Source organism: Buceros rhinoceros, unplaced genomic scaffold (assembly GCF_000710305.1).
Source record: "Buceros rhinoceros silvestris isolate BGI_N320 unplaced genomic scaffold, ASM71030v1 scaffold28709, whole genome shotgun sequence".
Classification (NCBI taxonomy): domain Eukaryota; kingdom Metazoa; phylum Chordata; class Aves; order Bucerotiformes; family Bucerotidae; genus Buceros; species Buceros rhinoceros.
In genome coordinates this window covers 9,884-32,782 of record NW_010431513.1, presented here as the reverse complement: position 1 = coordinate 32,782, position 22,899 = coordinate 9,884, and the positions used below count along the sequence as shown (strand labels likewise).

General features: G+C 47.5%; 1 protein-coding gene across 1 annotated transcript in view; it reads right to left on the bottom strand.

Moving 5' to 3' along the window:
• ARHGAP17 (Rho GTPase activating protein 17) overlaps positions 1 to 12,564 on the bottom strand; it is a gene marked incomplete at its 5' end in the record, with an annotated part of 23,745 nt that extends 11,181 nt beyond the window's left edge. The window contains 12 exons of the mRNA XM_010143457.1: positions 641 to 721; positions 1,151 to 1,232; positions 1,927 to 2,038; positions 2,422 to 2,549; positions 4,357 to 4,438; positions 4,599 to 4,667; positions 5,401 to 5,512; positions 6,141 to 6,217; positions 6,410 to 6,521; positions 7,589 to 7,665; positions 8,419 to 8,523; positions 12,525 to 12,564. Of these exons, the coding sequence (XP_010141759.1) occupies positions 641 to 721; positions 1,151 to 1,232; positions 1,927 to 2,038; positions 2,422 to 2,549; positions 4,357 to 4,438; positions 4,599 to 4,667; positions 5,401 to 5,512; positions 6,141 to 6,217; positions 6,410 to 6,521; positions 7,589 to 7,665; positions 8,419 to 8,523; positions 12,525 to 12,564 (1,077 nt within the window). The remainder of the gene's footprint in view (positions 1 to 640; positions 722 to 1,150; positions 1,233 to 1,926; positions 2,039 to 2,421; positions 2,550 to 4,356; positions 4,439 to 4,598; positions 4,668 to 5,400; positions 5,513 to 6,140; positions 6,218 to 6,409; positions 6,522 to 7,588; positions 7,666 to 8,418; positions 8,524 to 12,524) is intronic.
• Positions 12,565 to 22,899: the final 10,335 nt, after the last annotated feature.

Here is a 22,899-nt window from a genome sequence, read left to right as displayed (position 1 = left end):
CAGCAGGAAGTAAGAGAAATTCTTGCTGAAAGTAAGTAAAAAGCCAAGAACTCATAAGGACAGGTCCCAACACACCAGAAGACAGACGAACAGCCTTCTTGCTTCATAGCTGGCTACTCAGTTTCTGTTCCTGAATCAGAAGCTGAGCTGGGTAGAAATGAAACTTCTCCCGCCTGAGCAAACTGGCACTACAGAACCAGGGTATGTTCAGAAAAAACATTCACATTTATGTTCCTGTAATGGAACTTGCACACTTCTAGGAGTCACCAGAGCCGGTTTCATTCTGATTCATTCCCCAAAGGAAAAACAAACACGTGTAAGACACACCCAGGTGATTTCTAAGTCTGGAAACACCATGAAGAGCACAGCTGGTGACAAGCCAGGTGCTGTTGCCAGCGGCACAACCCTTAGCAGCCGAGTTCCACTCATCGCCTTCATTGCAGTCGATTAACTTGACTGAACCAATCTACCACCACCGATACACACCAACCACTTGCTAAAACTGGATATCCTTCTACAAACCTAACTGAATTTGGCCCAAAAAGAAACCCCTGGGTTCGAGTTGTGGTTACTCAGCTTCGAAATGCAGCACTGCAGCACCACAGCAGCTCTGCTGCTGTCCAGGGATGCTGCTACGTACCTGAAATTCGCGTGATAATGCTTAGGTAATCGGTTACAAATTCTCCACAGCTCTTGGAGCTTCTTATCCTGGTCCTGAATACTGAAGGGGGGAAAAAAAACATTTCTGTTACGTCTTACTTTGAGCAGAGTGTTGTTGTTTCTGCAGTGAACAGAGAGGACTGTGTAACCTTCCATTCGCACCAAACAAATGCCCTGGTTTGTTCCGGGTAGCCCAGTAACCTGCTAGTCAAATCCCTGAATTATCTCTACTTGCCACAGAAGAAAACTGCTCATGCATCAATACCTCGCGGCCAACAGTCTGAAGGAGCCCTTATGTTTAAACACAAAATAGGAATTTCCCCACATTTTTGTGCAATTAGCATTAAACTAAACCACAAAATATTCACCTATTAGAAATGAGAAAGTAAACTGTGTGATCATGGTCTTTGCTTCTGAATTCATATGTGAAGAACCAAACCTGATACAGACAGGTAGCTCGTTTTCCCCGTGACGATTTCAGAATGCTTACTTTGCAGCTTGTGTCCACTCTTCATACAGACTGTAGGTCATCAGGGGTTCTGGCAACTCTCGCAAATAGGATTTCAAGGCACCTGCAATGCAGACCAGAAACAGGCTTCTCAGCCAGCGCTCTCAGTCTGCACTGCAAATCCTGTCCTCGCGTTTGCAGTTTTATCTATGCCATAGGACCCAAGTTCCAGTGAAACAGTGGGAAGACCTGATGCTTCCCCAGCAGAGCTGCTCGACATAACACAAAAGGTCTTCCAGTAATTACTGTAATTTGCCAGAAACATGTTCTCCAGAACCATGAATCATCTCTTCAGAACAAAGACCTTCAAGAATCTTTAAGACCTCTAATCTGCCTGGATCATGTTAACACTTATCACGAGAGGAAACATGGTATTTGGGTTGCTGTCACCACCTGAATCTGAAACACTCTGTCATGCAGACACGAACACACCGGCACTGCTCTGTGTCACTATCTGGGTGAAGCTGAACAGGGTCAGCTATCTGGGTGAAGTGACCTCCCCAATTACTGTCATTCACGTCTATCTGCAGAGATCAAGACCTGACACTGCAGCAAGTCAACAGTTAAACGAACACTGTGAACTCATGTGGCATCCACTGGACTAGATGTCAACTGGTGGAGTACCCATCCCTGGAGGGGTTTCCCAGCTGTGTGGAGGTGCTGCTGAGGGACAGGGGGCAGTGGGGACCTGGCGGCGCTGGGGAACGGGAGGACTTGAGGAGCTGAAAGGGCTTTGTGATTCAGAACATTCACAATACCTGCAACAGCATGAGGATCGGAATAAAATTCATCAAGCTGGGAGGTTGAACAGTCCAAGGCTGCTTTCAGCTTTTTTAACTTGGAGGCTCCAGCAGCAATTCTGAATAAACCCTGTGGAACAAAAATCTGATGTGTCTGCCTGGTACCCACATGTCAGTACATGCATGGAGCAGCAGGAGTTTCACGACAGCCTCCCTCAGAGCAGCTTCAGCCTTGCACTGTTGTGCCCTGGCTGGCTCTCACGTCTCACTGCCATATGACAAGGTTTAGCAGCCTCTCGCCCTTGGCGTATTCCTCATTTTTCATTCTAGGTGCCTTCATCTCAAATACACTTCAAACAGTGCTGAAGGTTATTCTGCTGCAAAAGCTTTCTTGCAAATTAACTAACGAACAGAATTACTTTAGCAACTTGTTAAGAAGTAGAGACCCAGTCCAGGAGCCTGGCTGAGCTCTTTTCTCCCGTCCTTCGCAGCATGTGCTGAGGTGTCACCTACCTCCTCTCTCATTCCCGTTTCCAAAAGCATCATGACACAGGCTTCAATAGGGACCGCGATCTCACGACCACTGCGCTTGAGATGCTCTTCTAATGGAGTTCCAAAAGCTGGTTTTTCGGTCCATTTGTCTAGTTGGAGAGTACCACAACACTGAGCAAAACATCTAACAAGCAATCAAGTTACGTCCCAGACAAGAAAAGAAGAAGCCTCCAGTACAGCAAAGACATTTTCAGAGTACAGCAGGAGTTTTACAGCCCTTGACTGGTAAAGTCCCTTGTATCATGAGTGAAGGGAAGAGGAGCCTGCTGGTGTTCAAGAAGTTCACTTCTGCATCTTTCTGGATAGACTGTCACATACAAATCCTTCCATGTCCCACCAGGCCTCAGCGCAGGTGTCACCATATGGCTCTAACTTACATCAATTTGAATTTGTCAAGACACCAAAAGGCTTTAGGTTTGAGAAAAGTTTTGTCCAAGTTGCATGACCTGTGCTGAACTTGGTTTAAACTCTATTTAAGGTGTATAAAAACTGAGCTGTTAACACAAAGTTTAATGCTGATTTAAGGAAGTGGCATCTTAAAATGGATGTTAATGGTCTCAAACATTAGAATTACGACATTAAGAGCCCTCAAATTTTCAATTCAATTTCTCAGTTGTTGCTTGACTCTGAAAGTCAAAATTGGCAAAAGTTTCTCCAAATTGAATATGAATTTCTTGTTTCCTACAATTTATTTTTTCACGCATTTCTGCTGTCTCAGTTGAAAAAATGCAGATGTAAAAGGTCACTGTTAGTACAGAAACGTTACTCCTTTACGTGGGAAGAGGTTAAGAAAGCTGAAGACTTGAAAAGAGCCCTCTGAAGACACAACGAGCTCCTGCAAAGGATTCAGTTGACCCTTTTGTTTACAAACCCTCATCAGCTGCGTCCCTCCTAAGGCCCTGTCACTGACACTTAGACACTGGACCACTCAGACCCCTTGTCTCCTGGCCCTCCTCCAAGGAAAGCTCGTCTCTTCTGAAGCATTTGTCATACAAAAAGTTTGTGAAAAAGCAGCTAAGCAACAACAACAACAAAATGTAAAGCAGTCTTATCCACAAAGAGACCCTTCCACACGGCCAGACGCAGCCTCATGCTGTGTTTGTGTTACCTCAGAGCTACGGAGCGCAGGTATCCTGTGTCAGCAAGGTGCTCTTATTTATTTATAAATTTAAATGGTTGATCTTTTATAACTTGCATTGGTCCACAGCTGAAGATATTTGAGCCTTGTTCAGCTCAGAATATCTTTTTCTCAGCCTACCTCTCGTCAAAAGCAGTTAGGAGGTTAAGAGGCAGCACAGCCAGTATCTAGGAGAGCCACTTCAACCCCACACAGCACATCGTCATACCAAACCATTAACAACAACCCCTCACCCCCATGGACAGGGGGAAGGGGAAGAAAGGCTGCAGTGCTTGCTTTTCTCAGCTGCTGATACTCAACGCACTACCACGAACTCTCCCTCCACTAGCCCTCTGCAGTGCCCAGGGAAAAAGGATTGCGTGAAAGGAGAAAAAGTCAACTCCTTAGAACAAAGGGAATCTTTCTGATAATCACCTAGGACCCAAAAGGTTCCGCAATCACAATGAAACTGGCCTAAAAAGCCAGGTTTGACTTCGCAAAGGTCACACGGTACCAAGGAAGAAGTGCAAGCAAATAGAAAAATCCTTCCTTTAGTTTCTGACAGATCCTGAATATTTTATTAGTGTGTTAAAATATGGCTGGAGAACTCCAGAGAACACAAAGATGGAGTTATGCTTAGGAATGTAGAATCGTTAAGGAGATCAAAATGGCCTTATTAAATCAGTCTGCATGCAAGAGAGTCAAGATAAAGGAGGAGAATATTGTGCATAGGTGGCACAGGCAAGGAGAAGCATCAGCCAGAGCACAGGTTACTTTACCTTGATGGGCTTGAATTTCGGGTAGGACCTTTTCTATGACTGCTAATGCTTTTCTATGGTAATCTGCTTGTGCTTCTAATAACTGAGAACAGAAGCCACATTTTAAAAACAAAAAGAGCATTAGCTTCTGATGAGCACATAATACAAGACCAGAAGGTTTAGCACACAAAACGTCATCTTTGAGAATTGAGCGTCTGTGCACATATGTGGGGCAAGTGGAGGCACATAGAATAAACACTCACCATGACAAAACATCGAGCATACTCCCCTTCTTTGGACACGAAGTTATACATGTCTGCCGCTAGTTGATCCTTTGGAAAAGAAAAGGATGTGTCAAATTGACAGGGGCATTTCAACTTCTACAGAGGGACAGAAGCACATGTTGATTTGCCGGCAGTGAGTTGAGCTCAGGATGCAGGCAGTGCAGGAGGGCAGTAACCCACCAGCGCTGCCACACGCACTTTTCCAAGCAGAAGTTGTTCCAAACACCTCACTTTGCTTTCTACAACAAAGCAGCTGCCCACTGAAGTCAGCGACTGGACTGAATGGCAATTGTGTCATTTACAGCCAAGCCTGTGTCCAAAGTAATGCTTGAGGGTTTGCGGTGCTCAGCTCAGCTGTGGCATGAAGTAGTATCTGACAACTGAGAAGTAAACCTGAACCTGAACCAGAATGCTCCTCTTATGTCAGCAGCCTGAATTCACCCAGACTGCTCACACTGCCCAGCTACTCAGCGGCTTAGAGCACAGGGGCACCACAAACATTTCAGTCAAGGCTAAGACAGTTCCTTCCCATAACTGCCTCAGACTGAAACAGAAAATAGCGTAAAATACTCATCTTCAGTTCCTCATTCAATTAGAGCAATTCAGCAGAGATCAGCTGGCATTAATACACCTTTACGACATGCAGTTTGTTAACAACCACTTAACTTGTGACCGCAGTAACCAACCCGTCCCACAGGTAAGGTGTACAGAAGCAGCCGCCTCTGATTGCTGCCGTAGCTAACGAGCAGCACGGGAAAGACAGATGCTTGTCCCGTCATACCTTGCACTGCTCTACTTTATTTCCAGCTTCATCCATCTCTTCCTTAAGAGATTCTATTTTTGAAGGATGCACTTGAAAATTTGTTCCTGAAGTCTTGTGGGCTTGGTTATACCTGTGGAAGAAAAGCTTCAGTCACGTGGTGAAAACCAACAGTAAACAAGAGTCTGCACTTAGGGCTCCCTTGAAACTGGCTTTTTTGACAGGAAACAAAGCCAGCAGTTCCAGAGGCTTCCCTCTCACCTAAGGAAGGGGTTCAAAACCACTCTCCGTGACTTAGTCTAGAATGTGGGCGAACAATAGGTGAGAACTACGCTCCCAGAAAATGCCACATAAATTACCACCACAGTTTAAGACCATTTAAAGGGACTTGAGGTTGAACAAGCAGGACCCTCCCAATGCGATGGCCACTGGGATGCTGCAGGAGCACTCGGCGTGGTTACGAAATGAGACTCCTACTGCTTATTTGATAACTTAAGTGAACCAGCAAGATGAGTTTCCAGCATTTTCCCAACCATATACAGGCATGGAAGAGCTCCAAGATCTTCATTCTGTTTGGATCTAATAGTCACGAGTTCTTTTTTAATAACTTAAAAAAAGTTTGCCTTTTTTCCAGCAGAGCATTCCCAGGCGTACAAAGCAGCATTTCAGAAGCAAGTACCAGCATGAGATCAGACGCCATGAGATGCCAGCAAGAAGTTACCGTGAGCAGAAAAGTGCCTAGCAATTAAATGATGTCTTACCTTCCTCTTGCAGAATCCCAGTCCAACACCAGCTTTGCCAGCTGCTTCCTCTGCTTCTGAATGTTCGGGATCTCTGTCTAAAACAGGAATTCAAGGCTCACATTGATTTTTAGATTGTGTATTGTAATAAACTGCCTTTTCCCATCCCCTTTCCACCACTAACACATGCCTCCTTACAACAGCCTTACTACTAGCAATGGGGCAAGCCTTTGTTGCTCAGTTCATAGGTAAATCCAGATTTATTTCTTCAGGTGGCTGAAGCGACTCACCTCTGTTAGCAGACACAGTGGATCTAGAACCTCTCTCTCGATCTGTACTTCATGCTGGGAGAGCTCCATTGCCAGCTTATTCTCGGCATCACCACACGTATCTAGCATTTTCCTTCAAGGATTAAAGGAAGTTGTGAGTTACTAGTGACTAAAGAAGAGAGGTTAAACCAGAGCAAGCAGCGGTGGCCCTCTCATCTGCCACCCCCCTGGGAAGCTTTGTGCTGTGTAGCTACTTAATGGCATGAAACCAAGATGCTCCATGCTGTCATGGGCAACTTCAGGATAGGGGAGGAGCATTATTAAACCTTTGTCTTCCAAAATTCCTGAGCCGCTGCAGCATTTTGGGAGGCTTTCAGTCACCTAGGTGATTGTACTGGCCCCAAGGGCACAGAAGTTGGCATTTATTTCAAAGCCCATCCTTTGATCTCACCAGCTGCAGGAAAATGGCTCAGTGCAGTATTTCATTTTCTCCAAAGCCCTTTAATGTGAAATGTCTTAACACCACAATGCTCAGCACTCACATATGCAGCAATCTTAGGTTCCAAAAACCACAATTTGACCTTTGTTTTAAGCTTGTTCTAAGAAAAAAAAACCCATTCTCTAAGATTTTATCCAAGTTTAAATCTCCTGCAACAGCCCATAAAATTGCACACAAAGGATTTGATGGTCACTCTACGCTGTCTCCATCAGAAGTGCCCTCAGCAGCACGGAAACACATTTGCTCCAGGAATTCAGCAGGTTGACGCTGATTTGTTTCAGCCACTTTCCTGTCAGCAGTACATACGCACTTGGCCAGGAGAAGGCAACTGGCAGTGCTTTAAACTAAAGCCGTGAGTGTGAGTTGTCATTAACACAAACCTGCAAAACACGGTATTTACAACACATTTTAAACTTTAAATGGAGATACTAATCCACAGGGGTAAAAGCCATTTTCAAAGGCTTTTCAGATGGAGAATCTGAGCCCTCAGGAATGCAATGCAGAGCAAGCCTGAAACCTGCCCCCAGGATCCCTCAGGAAGAAATGCTTGCTCACTGTTCTCCCTTCGGATTAGAGGAGGAATCTAGAAATATTAGTTTCATTAGAGTGAAAACAGCCTTTGTGTACCCAAAGTCTCTAATTAGAGCCCTGCAGGCAATAAAATGACAGGCTGCAACTCACGAAGAGAGCCACATACTCACCCCAGCAGAGTTTCATCACTTAGCTGGACAGATCCTTCTTGCATATTCTGAGCAAGAGCTGTTAGAGGGAGCTTTTTCTGTGGAACAGAAGGAACAGTGCTTAGCTTTGCGCTACTCGCCCTTCCCAGCTTTCCCAGTACACCCCCGCTAAGATGGTTCCCTTCCCTGTGGTTTGTTATGCACACAGGCAGCTCATTCTTTGACTGTAAGAAAGCAGCAAGTCACAAAAAGCTTCAAGCCTCAAGACTCCTGTTCTCGGAGCCTTGGAAAGCACTTTCTTCTCAGTCTAAATTCAAATGACTGGCCCAAAACATACCTCGACTACTGTCAAAGGCAGGTGGACAGCTTTAACTTGACATCTAGGAGCTGGCTCATCCCCCCTCTCCCTGCAGAGGCTCGCTCTGTGTGTCCCTGTTTTCAGGAGGTCCCTTATTCCACAAAAGGAGAAAACTTGAATGGCAATCTTTTCTGGTCCTGATATTTCAAGAAAACCTACCTATGGCTTTGCTAAAGAGAGGTGTGCAGAAACACGAGCGGTTAACTGGAGATGTCAGCACAAAGGTAATTGTAAATGAGGAGCTTGACCTGAGCTGCAGAGCATCTTCTCTCCTCACTCAGGCCTCCTGGAGGCTGGGAGTTCTCAGCAGATGCAGGAACAAGCGAGTGTCCTGGCACTACTGAGGTACTCTAGGTCTGTGGTGTTAGCAAACCATGATTTTACAGTCACTCTTCCCCTGGCTAACTGAGGCACAGCAGCTGATCACCGTTTAGAAGGCCAGACCATATTTAGACTAGCCTCAGAAGACGAGCTAGAGGACAGGGGTACTTACATGTCTCTTGTCAGCATCTGTACCATGCTGGCCCTGAAAACATGCAATTAATCGCTTCTGTGCAATATGGCAAACAGATCTCACAGTGTCAAGACGTCTCTCGATCTAGTGGGCAAGGAGGGGGAGAGAGGAGGAAAACAAAACAAAAACCAGAAGTTATTTTCTTGGCCTCAGCAGAAAATCTTCCCCCAAACCACACTTAGTTCTTGTTGCATATTTCTCAAGTTCTACAGCTTACAAGCAGCTCAGATGCTTGCCAGAAGGGCCTGACAGCAGAAGTGCTTGGAAAGAAAAAAAACCACAGTTGCTTTTTTCCCCTCAGTGGCAGAGCAGTTCAGCCAGCGCTCACAACGATTACACAAGTGGAGACTGGAAGAGGGAGGACAACACTGCTCCTACTTTTGTCCCAGCAAAAGACAACTGGGCTGACACTGACGCCTGGGATGAACAGCACATGCGGGTATCCAAGACGCTCATTTAGGGAGAAAACGGTGGGAAAACTCTTGTATTTTTTCACGGTGACCTCGAAAGGTGGGAGGCTAAAGCCCCACCTGACCAGTTCTCTACCCTGGGCCAAGCTGGCGCACTGCAAGCTCTGCACTGCAGAGCCTCCTCTGGCCGTTACTACCAGGACAAGGCTCCTGCACCCTGAGCAAAGAAATATTGCCAGGAAGAGGTTAATGGGGGTCAAAACGGATGTGGAAGATAAAAACTAGGCATCAATCCACACCCAAGAGTTCTGTTTATCACAGAGTGTTTGATAGGTGGCTTAATACATAGGCTGTGAGTATGACAAAGATAGCCATCAATAAACTGTTCTTTTATGGGATTTTAAGAAAGGAATTTGGACTATTCCATTTCAGAGAACACCAAAAACAAACAAAGTGATGAGCTTGCTATGCACAGCACCGAAAGAATGTGGTTTATCTGCATTTTGATGACTCACCAAGAACAAAAAGCAGCTCTTGGGAATGGCTTCTATTTAAAAAGAAAAAAAAGTAGGTTTAATCTGTAGAAATAATCTGAACAGAACCCAGGTTTTGATACGGCTCTAAAATCACTCCTGTTACATTTTCAGGAGGGCAATAATTCTCCCCAGCTTTTCTATCAAACATAAATACAGAAGAGCTGACAGAGCAGGGATTTCAGTGCTAAGTCGTCCTGCTGCTCTTAAGGGCACCGTACCTGGACCCAAGGCAGGAGATACACCACTGGTTTTCCTGGAGGAGACGGATTGTTATGCTCTAATGAACACAAAATCCTACACGTTCTCATCTAGAATGTTACACACCCAGGTAAGAACACCACGCCTTTTCCTCCCAGCAGGTTTGTTTGGCGCTGCGATGGGATATGTATGTTCCTGCAGCGGTTACATCTTGAAGGGTGTAATTAGGTCCCCAGAAAAGCAGCCAGTAAAACCTACAGCTACGAACGGGGACAGCACATACAGCAGAAGAGGGTCCTTCAGAGGGGTGGGTTGGGAGAAGCTGCGAGGAAGAAGATGCCAGTGGAGGGAGGCACAGAACATGGAGACCTGGTGAGGATCAGCACAGAATCACTGCTGCTGGATGTGGCAGCCCTGTCCTGAACACGGGGTAAGTGTCACACTGGGCTCCCCATTTCCTCTCAGATGAGGGAAGCAATAGTCCTAAGCCATGGCCTGGAAGAGCACCCAAAGCTGAGCCTCAGGGCTGTGCCACCCAGCAGTGGCCTTTCCAAGTCCAATGGGAAGGAGAAAAAGAACCAGCACAGGAGGGCTGGTGAGCTGGAGCACCAGCCTAGGGAGACTGAAGCTTCACTGGCCACATGAGGCACTAAAGGGACTAAAAGCTCTTGACAGCCACAAAATGAATCCAAGTCGAGGTGCTCAGAAAGTTTAGTAAAACTCTGTTCCGGCAGAGTCAGGTGCAGAGAAGCTGCCCAAGGAGGACTGCTCTGAGAGCACAAGGCATCACCTTTTATTTACAGAGCACAAGTGAACTAGCTCCAAGTGAAGTCCACTCCAAGAAAACCCATATGGAGATACAGGAATAAGAAGGCACTGCTTGTGGTCTAGTGCTGCAGCTAAGTTTCTGTTGTGGTTTCTTCAAAATTAAATACCACCACCACATTCTAATCCAGCTACCACTTGGGAAAGCATTTATTTCTGCAAGGTCACGTAGTTAAGGCTTCTTAAAATACTGAGCACAGTTTTTTTTCCCACACCTGGAACATGGTGCCATTCTGTAACTGAACCACCAGCAGACCAACACCTCCCTTGTCAGCTATGTGTGGTGCCTCACACTCCCCGAGAAAGACTGGGGGACACACACATCCCAACAGCTCTTCCCACGCAGTCCAAAAGCCAGACTCGAAGGGCAGAAGGCTGATAGGAAGAACATGACCCCAAAACTTCAGGAGAATATACTCTCCTCTCTGATCTTCTTTTTAGTTCAAAGACATCAGGAGACCCACGAAGGACATCAATATCCATTAAGCTACCTTTGAACTGAAAATGTGACCTACAGGCCAGGCTGTCTGTAGCCTCGGGGCATCTTCAGCTACAAAACATCGCACAATTGCTTTATTATACGCTACAAGGGCAGGCCACAAAGTGGGGCTATTGTAGAAGCCTTTCCAGCCCTGAATCACATCCCTTGTCTTCAGGCAGGAACCCAGTTCACAGAGATACTCCAAATGGGGTGTTACACTGCAGAAAGAAGCTGGGGCGCTCCTGCAGCAAAGCTTGAGCTAAATATAAAAAAGAACGCTGTGAAACATATTTATAAAGCGAACTGTACCAAAGCTCTTGAGTTAGATAAGAGCCTCCCTCCCCTCCACAAGCCCCCAAGAGCAAACAAACAAGTGAGTAAATTCTTCCACTTGGGTGTAGCCAGGCTGCTCTGGGCCTGGGAAAGACTTGCTTGCAAAATTTTTTTGGCAACGAGCAGTGATACTTTTGGCTTTCACTTCGCATCGCATTACTGTTCTGCAGCTCACCAAGAAAACAGACGGGCCCCCGAAGGCCATCAAGGTGTCTTAACGTCCTTTATGCCATCTAATTGTACACACCTCTGCAGAACTTACAAACGGTACTGTCAAACTGCAAAGTGGTTACGGCTCAAAGCGGTGCCCTGAAAAGCCGGGTACAACGCTTCAGGTCAGCTCCTTTCGCCGTTACTCAGGGTGATTTCAGGTATTTGTGCTGAACTCGAGCTTTAAGGCAGATACATTCTCTCCTCTACTTCAGAGAGATCTGAACCGAAGTCCTGGCATTGTGTTTGGTTTCCATGTCCCGAACACAAGTCCTGAACCTCAGCTCACTCAGAGGCTTTGTCACCCGTTCCGCTCCCCTCGAGGTGCCAGCAGCGGCAGGCCTGACCGTCCTCACCAATTTACACTCTGCCATTTCTTTTAAAGTCTTTCATGAAGTAACCAAAGAAAGAAAATGATGTAGAACAAGCCTGCAGTCAAATTTTCCTCTGTAATCAGTCAACCTTGTTAATTTAACACTTGCAAGTAAAATTCCACCATGAAAGTAATGTACATTAGATGGTGTGTTTTCAAAAAGATGACAAGTCTGCAAACAAATCAGTGCCAGGGTGACAAATCTGAGATCAAATACCACCAGCTCAACATGTGTACACGTATTGAGAGCAGTTCCAGACTTTCAGCAGCGATTGCCATGATCTATTAGCAAGCCGTTGGCATGTTTCTGCCACTTGACCTCTTCAGGAGGGGCAGAGTCGACGACAGAAACCAGCTGGGCCTCCCGTGGTTCCTTCCAGCACATCGGTTCCTTCCAGCACATCGTCCTCCACCAGACAGACTGTCAAGTCATTAGCAACCATGGTTCATATGCTTAACAAGCTGGTTCATCTACTGAAAAGCCAAAATGCTTCCTCACTTTCTCAAGCCACATGATCAGATGCAGAAATAGAAGTACCCGATTTTTCCCACCCAAATTGTATTGTGGTTTTTATGTGCTGAGAAAGCTAGACATCTCTGGTGTCACCCCTGTCGTTTGCAGCATTGTTTGCCCCCACGTCAGGTACTCCCCAAAACTCTGAAAGCTCACACTTCACAAAGAGCACATAAAGAAATAGATATTAACTGGGTTACAATACCTGCAACAGGTCCTCACTGAGTACCTCCGTCTTCTCAGCCCTAAGGGAGGAAAAAAGACCATTGTCAGACCAATTAGCACGTTTGGGGTCAAAGATTGTGACAAGGCTTTCAGTAGAACCCGTTCAGCTTCCAGTTATAATCCCAGTTTGACCATCAGGACTCAAACCTTTACAGGTACAATTCCGTACCTTCTTCCAATCCCAGCTCGCACATAAACTCTGAATTATTCAGCGTTAACACAGATTTGGCTGGTGCTGACTCACTGCTCTAACCCTGCCTTACCCTACCTTTGCTATGTCTATAAAAGAGGAAGATAAACACTGTTCACCCAGGATCTCTCCTACTCAGTAGCTCACCGGTACCACACGCCTATCGCTGCAAGGACTTGGAGGGACTCCAGAACTAGACTTTCCTGTCCAGAGTGTCCCCCGCTGCTGTCTGAGTTCTCAGCACTGCCCTGCCTTCCCACTGCCCCTGCAGCCCGTCCAGTAACCCACTGCGAGACCAGCCATGCACAGAAAGCTCACGTTCCACATCAGGCTCCATCAGCTGAACGTGCCAAATGCCTCCAAAGTCAATATTCATTCCCTTTAACTTTGGTTTTAAGTCATGTGACTTCCACTTCATGGCACATTATCTGCTTGAACTACCTGTGCCCCATCAGGTGTTTAATAATTAAATACTAGAAAACAGTAATGCTCAGAACCTCCACTAGACTCAGACTTTGAGAGCAACGTAAACTGCAAGCACTGTAGGATTTGTTTAGGAACACATACAAGATTGATAAACTTTTCTTCTTCCACACAAACTGAAATACTGTGTCTGACCCGAATCATATCCTGTTACAGAGCAGTCATTTGATTTTTATCTTTTAGTCTTGCAAAAATCTCACCAGAAATTACGTGGAAGAACTACAGTGTAGGAATACTCCAGGAACAGCAGCGCATTCTTAAACAGATTGTAAGCTCATCTCAAGTGGCAGCTACTACGCACATCAGCTAAGAGAGAAATCAGAGCTACTAAATATTGACGTGGGAACATAGTGCTGTGCGTCATCGTGGTGTTACACAAAACCTGTGAGCAGCCGGCATTTTCTGTCCTTCAACGGACTGTGTGAGATGAGCCGCCCCTGCTTCTCAACCCGCGTCTGACAAGCTGTCACAAAGAAGCGGCTCTATGCACCACGGCTGACAGGGAACACCGTTTTCTCCTCAGTCCCATCTTCCACAGGGAAAGGGACGCTTTCACCAATAGCTTCCATGAAGTTCAATTTTACCCACCTTTAAGGATGAGTGTATGGCACAGTCTATGTGCTGCTATTGAATGGCACAAGCGCTTTAGCTCTGGACCTCACCCACACACATCCCAGCACACGGCTCACCTTAAACACTGCCACAGCCCAAGCTGTGCATATACAAGGGCACCAGTTCCGGTACTGGTCGGATAAAATCCATTCTGGCTGAGGCTGGAGAGCAGCCCTGAGCAGGAAGCGGCTGAGCAGACCATTACCTGCCATGGGCTCCCCCAACTCCACAGCTCAAGGTGTCTTCTGCAAACACAAACACACCCCTTCTGAGCCAAGGTGCAGCTCTCCATAAACACACTAGCCTACTGGAAATGACGGAATTTTGATAGTTAAAGGCAGCTACTGGCAGTCCCAGCCCCACTCAGATGTTCTAGCAGCTCCCCAAAGGTTAGAGGGCAGTTTGCTGGTGCTCCAGAACTGCCTTGCGAGTGGCTCAACCCTCCCAGGATGGCTGGGAAGAGCAGCTAGGCAGCAGCAGAACCACACGTGGCACACGAGGATTAACCACGTGTGACAAACTGGGCAGAAGGAACAGGGGAGCAGCCGCCTCTCCACCTTCACATACTGCCAGAGCTATCTCCTTCTTTTGCCTAGAAATCTGTTTATAAAAAAAACACAACTGGTTTCTACATCCACCTTACGCAACTGAAGCTTGTGATGAGCGCCCCGTGTGTCTCCAGCCCTTCATCTGGCTCCGTGTAAGAGAAGTGGATCAGACAACAGCGTTTCTGCAGTTCCTTCACCCTGGATGTGACACACACACGGTCACGACACAGACCAGCCCCAGCCAAGATCTGACACACAACCTCAACCTAACTAGCAGTTTGAGAGAACAAACCAACCACTGCAGGTGGCACAATTCACACCAACTTCTAAGAACATTCAGAGTACCTGTAACTGGACACGTACACATCAGTAAAGCCACGGGACTGCCGGGGATCACAACAACAGCGACTGACAGGGTTCACAGGATTTTTCCCACCCATGCAGCAATAATCACTGTAAGATTTGGTAAAGTCACTTTTAGCTTTTGGGGATCATGACTGCATTTGGTGGTAGTAATCTTCAGCGGAAACAATGCTCCTTCTAATCTTACTCCATCTTTGTGTTCGACAGAACCTTGCATTCTCCTCCCGTGAAGTTACTGGGTGCTTTCAAACGGCTTTAGCCACAACATTAATTTAAAACATCAGGTGGTAGAACAGTTCTATACAACTTCAGATTCATTTAAAGTTTGATTTCTCCTTCCCCTCCTTTCTCCTAGGAAACTACACCTGCTGGAGTGAAAAGCAAAGATGTCTCGGTGACGGGCCAGCAGCAGCCTGATCCCATTGCAGGTACAGTTACCCGCAGACTGTGTATTGTTACATGAAGCGCAGAACAGTTTTCCTCTACCACCTCTGTCCACTGAACTGGTTTATCAGGGGCTTAATGTCACAGCTTGAAAATCCGGATGCGTGCCTGTGAAGTCAGGGATGTTTTCCCCAGCCCTTGGTGGCAGCAGGACAGCGTCCCTGGGCCAGCGCTGACTTAGAAAAGCCACTGATGATGATGATGATGTCAGGTTCGGAAACACAGGAGGGAAGACCTCACCCTTCCTGCAGGACCACATTCCACCTTTAATAAGGAAGCCGAGAAAGAGCCACTCACTAATATTGTTTTTCAGCAACCACGACACAGAAAACGCGACCCTGCGGCAGCAGCACAGCCCGTCTGCTGCCTGAGCAGAGGAAACGCTCCGAGCCAAAGGGACCTCTGTCTCCTCTGAGTAACAGGTACTGCCCGTTTAGAGGTCACAGCTAACCGCAGCTTCAGGGGACGCAAACTCCTTTCGTACTAGTTAGAAAATTAGCAGCCTTACAGAAAGGAGCAGAATTTCTTTTTTGCTGGTACTTGCAGTTCTGCCCCTATCCCTTGTTAGGTCCTATTTGTATCCTATCATGCCAAGCGATGAAGAAACCCGTCTGGAATCAAGACCCCATTTGGACCTGGAAGGTTTAGTTGCAGAGCGCTCCCCAGGGCTTTCTCAAGTCCAACAGTGCTGGTAGCTGGTCCCCAGTCCGGGGACCCTCCACTACAAGCTTCCCCCACAGACCCCACGAGCACAGCCCACCCCACACCAAGGTTCTGAAGCCCACCCTACAGCAGCCACAGCTCTCTATGTTCCCAGCAGCTAAACTCCATATGGACCAAACAGTTAATTCTCAGTTGCAAAACGAGGTCCCTTGGAGCCATTACTAATGGGGAAAGCACGCCCTGCTCCGAGCCCCTCCCGAGGGCCCCAAACGTGCCGGTTTGTGACAAAGCTGTTTGTCCAGGAGCCATCCCCACGCTTCCGGACGGTGGGATCTGCCGGCGCGTGGCTGGGAAATGGGGATCTGCCCAGCCTGGAGCCTCCCGACACCTTCTACATGGGACAGGAAGGAGCAGAGCACGAGCTCAGCCCGGGGCACGGAGCACCCTGAGCACCCCACTGCAGCACAGGCTCTTCGGCTGCCGGAACACAAGAGAACTGCTAGCTGGCAGCAGCCATGGGCAGCAGGAACCGAGCTGGTGCCCCGGGACAGGGAGGACTTGGAGGACTGAGGGGGAAGGTTTTCTGCTGCACTAGGCAGGGTAGCTGTCATGCCAGAACCTTTACACCCATCAGCTGGTACAAAGGTTTTCAATCAAGATCCAGCAGAGCATTTTGAAAGACTGTTCTAAAACCAGAACTGAACAACCGTCTGCTGCAGCTGTAATCACCTCCTCAGGGAATAGAGGATACAACTACTGAATTCCCTAAAACCAGTATTTTCAAGTGGTGCTACGCTCAGTACAACATTTGGCCCACCATAAGCATCCGAAGTGCAGAGCTCCAAGAGCTGCCTTCGGTGACAGCAGCTGCAAGAGCAGCTCTCTGTGTTTTCACTGACACACTCGGCTCAGCCAGGGCAGAAGCCAGCCAGGCTGACCAAAACAGCTATTCTTCAATGGAACCAGCTCCCCAAACTCACTCTTCACACCAAAACCTCGCTGACACGGTTCTGGGGTGGGGAGAGGCAGCAGACAGCAGCTCAGGCTCTGAGCACAGCTCAGACTCTTCAGAGACAGCTACCCTCCTCGAGCAGAGCTCACTCCTCACCTTCCCACACCCCACCTCCGAGCAGCTGATGTTTTCAGCAACGCTTTTGTGCCAAACTGACTCTGCAAATAATTTCTCTTCTCATCTTAAATGAGCAAATATCATACCTACCACGAAATACAAAATGCCCATAAACACTGGTGCCATTTGCTACCTGGGGACACCATGGCCACAGGTAACTGCTTAACTCACTCCAAGCAAATAAAAACAAAACCAAACAAAACCAAACCACACCCGGGCAGTTCAAGAGCAGAAAGACGGTATTTTTTGTTCTAGGCACGTTAATGACAATAATACCTTTGCTTGCTGGGACATTCTACAAACGTATCACATGTGCCCCACTGGCCTCCTCCCTAAGTGTTTTATAGTATCGTTCATTTTATTTCTTTCCTTCTCTCCAGGAAGAACCTTCACCTCTTGCCCTCCACACCTTTAAAACTGGTGCCCTCGCTTTTTCATTTCATAGCTCCTTCACACTCCTCCTCTGTGCATCTGGAGACAGCAGATGAGAATTCCTGAGATAAGTGTTTATCCTCCACCGGGGAAAGAATTTACATTTCCACTAATACAAAATAAAGAGGCTCTATTAAACCAGCACTGGAGATTTAAAAAAAAGATAAAGCTTCATCTAAACACTGTTGGAGATCAGTGGCCTCACAGCAGGGTCCTGCCCACCACCAGGACACAGTCCTGACCCAGGGGCTGATCTCAAAGCAGGTCAAAGCTACAAAACCAGTGAAGATTCCCATCCTGAAAGGCTAACAAGGAGGACTGAGAGCAAACCTGACACAAAGAGCCATAGAAACTTGGACATTCACAACAGAACAAGTGACTCAGTGCAAACGTCTGACTGGAAACAGAAACCTTGACTCATGCACTGGGGATGGGAGCTGGGGCTGGCAGGAGGTGATGCCTCGGGAGGGCTGGTCGCTTCGTGATGTGTCGAGTCCACATTCCCAAACCCTGGAAAGGTTTCAGTGGAGTCAAGGAGACCTCCAGCCGAAAGAGGGGACAACTCTAAAGCTGGCCCTGGCTGCTGCTGGGGTTCCCTCCAAGGCAAGCAGGGAACCCCCTTTGTTCCCTCCAAACAAAGGGGTTTGTTTGTTACCAGGAGTGACCAGCTTTGCTCCGCTGGTGAGTTCCCACTGGAGAGCACCTTTGCGGGGCTGGCAGCACATCCTGCCTGCTTTCCACATACAATGGGCAGCAGCTGCTGCCAGGAAAAATTAAAGAATCGGTAGCTCTGTTCCAAAACAAGGAATCCAGAATTAAATGACAGTTTCTCTTCTAAAAGGTTTGCTTTTCAAACAAGACAGGCTGCATAGAAAACGTAACTTGAAGGTGGCTGAGGGCTCCCAGCTCACGCTTCCCCGTGGGACACTGTGCTGAATTCCAGGACAGTATTCCTCTTTAAGCAGAGCGAACCCTGTATTTTACCATCCAAGTTTATGGATCCCAATTATTAACACATTAAATGTTTCTAGAACTAAATGAAAATTTCAATCAGGGGAAGAGCTGAACGAGAGCAGCGATCACTCTGAGATGCCTTCTCAGTATGGACACTGGAGAAGCGGCTCCTGGGTGCCAGTTACCGTCCGCTGAAAGCAATTGCTGCAGCACCCAAACATCAAATAAATCACAGCTTTCCGTAATTTTTACTTGGTTTTGATTTCTTGAAGTCCAAGTGATGCAGGGAGTCTCTCCATGCCAGCCCAGAAGAACAGGACAAGGTGTGCGCCATGCGGAGGCTCCTTCCCTGACCTCCCGTGGCAAACGCAGGCTGTACCACACACATCTCTCACTCCCCACATTCTGCCCAGACTCCGCGTTTCTTCAGGCCTTTCAGAAGCCGAGATCTTTGACATATTAAAGGATCCTTCTGAGCGACTGGAAAGCAAAAACCCTCCAACTGTGGCTTCATAAACACATATATTAGAGGTCACTTTTCAGAACCACTTTATTCTGAAGGCTTTATTTTGCTTCCCTTGGCAGCGGGCGGCAATACTCAGCTCTGTGGATACACCATAGGAGTTTGGCTTCACCTGCACAGCACTTGGAAGACAAGCCAGAGCAGAAATGTGTTTGGCCAAGCACTTCTCACCACAGAACCCATGTTCCTGACGTCACATCAGCCCCAAACTAACCCCTTTGGGCTGCCCACCACACAACCCGGCAGGCGCATCGAAAGCCAGGTGAGGAAATGGGATCCTTGGTGTGCTGGGTGTTTTCAGATGAAATTAGCATGACCCAAGGAAAGGATCGCTATTCTGTGAGTTATTTTTGAACATTCTGAAGTCATTTCATAATGACTGTCCAATGACACACACTTTTCAATCATTACTTCACATTTAGGGAGCACCACTCACAACCTGTCCCCAGTTAGACTTCGGATTTGCCCATTATCCCCGGTTTTTACCCAAATAACAATAGGAACTTCTGCACTGAGCATTGTTTATGCTTTCACCATAAACACAGTGACCACTGGTTAGACCCACTGCTTCAGTGGCAGCAGCAGAACTCATGCCAAAGGCTGCTGTTTCGGAGAAGAGGACCCACCATCTCATCCCTACAGAAGGTCCTCGGCACCTAACCAGTTTTCATATAAAGCAACACTCAGATCATCAATTCTATCCGCAGCTTCTAATCCTTTTGAAGAGCTTTAAAAAACAGTGCATCACCACCAAGGCACCAAAATACTTCATTAATCAAGATCTGTATCTCGAGGAGCTGAAAACGACAATTCAGGCCTCAAGAGAAGGATAAAAATTTCTGCTCCTTGGTCGTCTTCATTTCTTCCACGTCTCCAAGCTGCGCTTGGTCCCTCGGTGTAAAAGCTGTGACTTTGCTCTCTTGTGCTGTCCCGGCCATCCGAGGCTGCAGTGACGCCTGCCTGCTCTAATTAAAGGCAGGCCAGGCTGAGGAGGAGAATCCTGGTGGAAGAAAAGCAGGCTGTTCCTCTGCAGTTCCTCGGCAGGGAAACCCAGGACACACTGTTCGCATTAGGGGATCTGAAGCTCCTTCAGAAGCAAAATGGATCCAAGGCTGCTCTCCCAGGAGAGGCAGTAAATTTAGCTCTCCCAAACAACCGCAGCTCAAGCCAACTCCTATTTTAGGGCCGTTCTCAGAGGTACAGTCACTGCAGCGAGGTCCTGCGCTGCCCTTCACCACTCCAACCTCTCCTTGTTTTCAATATCAGATACTGAGAATTAAACCAAATATGGGGCAGCTCGCAAAAAAAAAAATGCTGTTCAGACAGTGAAGTCTACATAGCAAACATAGGTGGGCACTTCTGAGGCACATGCACTGCAAATTCAAGGTGAACATAAGCTGCATGTTCTATATGGCAGGAATACAGTTGTGGTTTAAATGCAGAAGCAATTTTGTTTGCTGGAGGAAACGCCGTTTCAGTGAGCACCTTTGACGAGGCCAATAGTGTTTGAACTTCTGCATACAAATAAAAATTTACAGTCAAGTGCTTCCAGTTGGGAAGTTTGATCTGTCCCAGCAGATCAAATACCTACACTAACTCACTATTTCAGCCCATGAACAAAGTTCTAGCTAAGAGTCCCCCCTGCATTCTCTCCAACCCACCCACAGCCTCTGCGGGGCCGCTAGGACAGAAGTGGCTCCTTGGAGAGGGGTGTGTGTGAGGGTGGAAGCATTAACACCTCCAGAAGGCAATGCGAAGCGCTGCTGCAGCGGATCGACGCTCCAAACGCTTCAACCCAGGCAGGAGGAAAGCTAGCAGCGGTCATGTGGTTTTTTCCAGAATAAAAACTCCTCTGTCAAGCGGTCACAAATTCATGATAAACAGCCCGACGAGTCAGAGACAAAGCTACACAGGAAACCGTCTAAACTTACAAATGGGGATGTATTTTCCGTGTCCTTCCTTTCCCCCTTTCAGTATTACAATACCTGTTCCTCGTGCTAAGAGCACTCTATTTAACATCACTACAGCACCTGAACTTCCCAAACACGTCAGTTATTGATATAATTCATTTAAAAATGGATACAAACACCCTTATGCAATGTCTTGGTGAAGAACAGGTTTCAGTATTTAACTGCCCAGTGTTTATTTAATTTAAAAGTTTATTTTCACACAAGGTCTTTCCTTCCTCCAAGCAAGCAACAACCTTTTACTCATGCACAATAATTCCATCTAAAATTGGCTGGGTGCAATTTTGATACAAGACACTGTAGAGCAGAAAGCATTCTAGATAATTACTGAATTTGCTGTTCCTTACTGTCAGGTGCAAATTCACAATCCCTCCATGCCAACACAAATGTAGCTGCTGCCAGAACGGGAATTCCCCCATCACCTTCGTGCTCCAGCAGCCCTCCTGAGCGGAGCACCAGGTCTAGCTGAAAATTAGCCTGGCCAAGCAGCAGTAGTGAAGGAGCCTGCAGCCACCACCCTTCCCTGGCTGGCTCTCCAGAGCTGCTCACCTCAGCCCTCCACAGCAGCCCGACCTTCTGCCAGCTTGAGTCACCACCAAACCAAACCCATGACAAGGAGCCAGCATTGGATTCTTCCCTCATGCTTCCCCACAGCCTTTCTCCTCTCACGAGCCCTGCCTGAAGCAGTCCCCCATCCCCTGAAACGTCAGGTACAGCTCCTGAGATCCCTCCTCTGCATTGGCAGCCATCATGGCTGGCCCAGACTGGAATTACAACCAATAGGTGAAATTACTGGTTTCCAGTTGTCCCAGCCCACTCCCCGGGCCATCCCACGGCTGCAGCACTCCGCATCTGGGACAGAGGAGCTGGCACCAGTGCAGGCTGGGCAGGGAGAGGGGAAATCTGTCCCTTTTAGCAACAGCAGCTACTTCCAACCAGCTTACGGTGATCACAAAACTGCACCCCGGGGCCAACACTGCGCGAACACGGAGGTGACATCAGCTGGCAGAGCTGCTGAAAACAGTTGTGTGCCCTCCCTCCCTCAGCTGTTCCCACCTCCCCCTGGCCCGGCAGGAGCATCTCCACTAGTGAAGAGCTGGAGGAAACCCCATTTCTCAGCTGGATTAACCTTGCTGCCGAGATGAGGCAGCCAAGCACAGCTAAGGGGTGGCATTACCTGGCAGGGCAGTCGAGGCCTGGCGGACAGGACGTGCTGCGAAGCGTGATGCCGCTGTACATCCCGACCACAGCGTTAGGAGACAGGAGAACAGCTCACTAATTCCCCACAAGTGGGTTTGGCAGCTTTTCGTTTCAGGCCAGGACCAGTCCTCTTGCCAAACCACCTGCTGCCATGAGAACTCCTTTGCATTTGGGACGGGAATGAAAAAACCCCACAAAAAGCCCTCAAGCTTTCAAACAAGCCCTGACTTTCCACCCTAGCCCCAGACCAGGTGCATTGCTCACTAGCTCAAGCCCTTTTCAAGTGCGATGATTTCTGTTACCACGAGTCCTGCACCATCAATCGCTGGACCACTCCGAGCAGCAGCATGGACATGTCTGAAGAGGAAAAATGTGCAAAATAGGAATGAGCAAAATACACTGAACTGTTAAAAAAAATCCAGGGCAGATTTTGCACGTTTGTTTGCTTTCTTGCACTCTGGCAGGACATTGCAGCTAGGCGTTACCTTGTGTAAGTGTCAAAACCCACCAATCCAGAAATAACATTTCACCAAAGGTCCCGCCCTCTAAACTCCGTGCAGGGTCCAGACAGGCCTGGTTTAGATCTGGGGATTCACAACACTGTCAAGGGAAAGGAACTGCTGAAAAGGAACCAGACTGAACCAACACAAGCAGCAAAATAGGGAAATGCAGAAAAGGCAGAACAATGAAGCAGGAATAGAAAGTAAGAATGTAAAAAGGAGTCAGAAGCTTTGAAATAACGGTTTAAAAAGTATAAGGGAACTCAAGGACCTGAAGTTATACAAAACTGACTAACAGGCCAGTGACAAAAGAGGGATTATTCTTTACTCTCTTTCACCAGGACGCC